This window comes from Buceros rhinoceros, unplaced genomic scaffold, assembly GCF_000710305.1.
Source record: "Buceros rhinoceros silvestris isolate BGI_N320 unplaced genomic scaffold, ASM71030v1 scaffold20473, whole genome shotgun sequence".
NCBI classification, from domain to species: Eukaryota; Metazoa; Chordata; class Aves; order Bucerotiformes; family Bucerotidae; genus Buceros; species Buceros rhinoceros.
In genome coordinates, this window is record NW_010402065.1 from 443 (window position 1) to 2295 (window position 1853).

At 54.4% G+C, this 1853-nt stretch overlaps 1 protein-coding gene across 1 annotated transcript in view; it reads left to right on the forward strand.

Moving 5' to 3' along the window:
* Window positions 1-1420: 1420 nt before the first annotated feature.
* Window positions 1421-1853, forward strand: part of LOC104490269 (hepatocyte nuclear factor 1-beta-like) — a gene marked incomplete at its 3' end in the record, with an annotated part of 12143 nt that continues 11710 nt past the window's right edge. Inside the window, exons 1-2 of the mRNA XM_010132532.1 lie at window positions 1421-1488; window positions 1523-1650. Of these exons, the coding sequence (XP_010130834.1) occupies window positions 1442-1488; window positions 1523-1650 (175 nt within the window). The remainder of the gene's footprint in view (window positions 1489-1522; window positions 1651-1853) is intronic.

Genomic DNA, 1853 nt, shown 5'->3' on the forward strand with positions numbered 1-1853 from the left:
CAACCAGCTTTGTTTTCACGCTGCGTTCAGGACAAAAAGTAAGAAATCTATTTGCTGGTTGTTTTTCTTTTTCCCTGTGACAAGTTGAAGGATCCAAACTAAGTAATGAATTGGGAGAGCAGTGGGATGGTTATTCCAGGCGCAGCGTTAGAGTATCGCATTATTTGAGTGCATGACTGTGACCAGGTTCAGGCTCCACACCGATTTTTCAGCACTAAAGCAATTCCTTTTAGTCCAGCGTCCTCCTGTCGTGCCGAACAAACCCGGGGGGTCCCGGACACAGCGAAGGCGGGTTGGCCTGCGCCTCTGCCCTCGTGCTGTGATTCCCTTAGAGCTGGAGAACGCAGGCGGCATTTGGATTTTTGGCTATAATTTTATTTATTCCTTAGATGGGTGTCAGCTACCCCAAGGACACCAAAGTAACGCGGATTTAGAAAAGAGTCATTTTATGCTTGGATCCTGCAGGAGCCAAATTTGAGTATTTAAAAATATTCAGGAATGACTTAAAATTATTGTGGGGGTGGAGGAGTGTTGGTTTTGGTTTTCCGTTCGGGGACTTGCCTGGATTTGTGCGCCGGGTTTGACCTTCGCTTCTCAGCCTTTTGCCTATGGCCGGCGTCTGCCCTCCGCTGTGGTGGGAGTGTGGAAATAGGGTCTCTTTTCAACAGATACTGAGATTTTTCAATAATTACCCCTGTGGGATGGAGAAGATAAAGCAGCGAACGCGGCGGTGGGGGTTCGGTGGCCATGCGGGGTCCCTGCCAGCCGGCGGCAAGCCTGGGGGCACAGGGCAGAGTGCGGGTACCGCCCCCGGGGAGCAGGGGCAGGAGAAGCATCCTTGGCCCCTCCAAATAAGAGGTTTCCTCTTCTTCGGAGAAATACCCGTAGGGGTGTCCCGTATCCACACGGATGTGAGTGCCTGTGTCTCCCACTGTGTGTATGTATCTTCAAAGGGGGAAATTGCAGCGAACGTGCTAGCGGCAGCAGTGAGTGGACAGGCTGTGTTTAGGATAGAATAGAATAGAAATAGAACAGAATAGATTCTATTTCTTGAATCCCTTGAGGGATCTGGAGGTGCTTTACTGGCATTAATGAGACCTCGATGTGCCCTGTCAGGACACCGGGATCCTCCTTACTTCTCCCTCCCCGGACAAACAGCCCAGTGGGTATCCCCAGGGTGGCCGTGGCAGCCCATGAGCCACCGTCCCGCTGGCCCCTGCCTCCTGGGGGCAGGACGGGGCTGTTTTGGGGGCCTGGGATGACAGTCGAGGAAGGTTGTACACTCAAGGGATCTCGTGTCCTTCTGAAACAGGTTTCAGAATAATAATAATGAGTTTCCATAATGGGAAGAAGCAAATACTGGGGTGCTTTTCCCCCATCGAGAGAGAGATTAACCCCTCATTTCCCTCCCCCCAGTGAGGACCCGTGGCGGGCGGCGAAGATGATCAAGGGGTACATGCAGCATCACAACATCCCGCAGCGGGAGGTTGTGTATGTCACCGGCCTCAACCAGTCGCACCTCTGTGGATGTCACCGGCCTCAACCAGTCGCACCTCTCCCAGCACCTCAACAAGGGCACCCCCATGAAGACACAGAAGAGAGCCGCCCTCTACACGTGGTACGTCCGCAAGCAGCGGGAGATCCTCCGGCGTAAGTACCCGTGCCAGCGCTTGCCCTTTGGGGCTGGCAGAGGGGAGAGGGGGTCCCTGCATCCCGGTCCTGCCTGCAGGTACCCGGCATGTCCAGAGCTGGGCGAAAAGGGTGACAAGCAGCCCCCTGCCCTCCGCCCGGGCAGAGTCCGCTGGGCCCAGGCTGCCTGGTGTCTTCCCCAAAAGAATTTTACAAGTGAAATT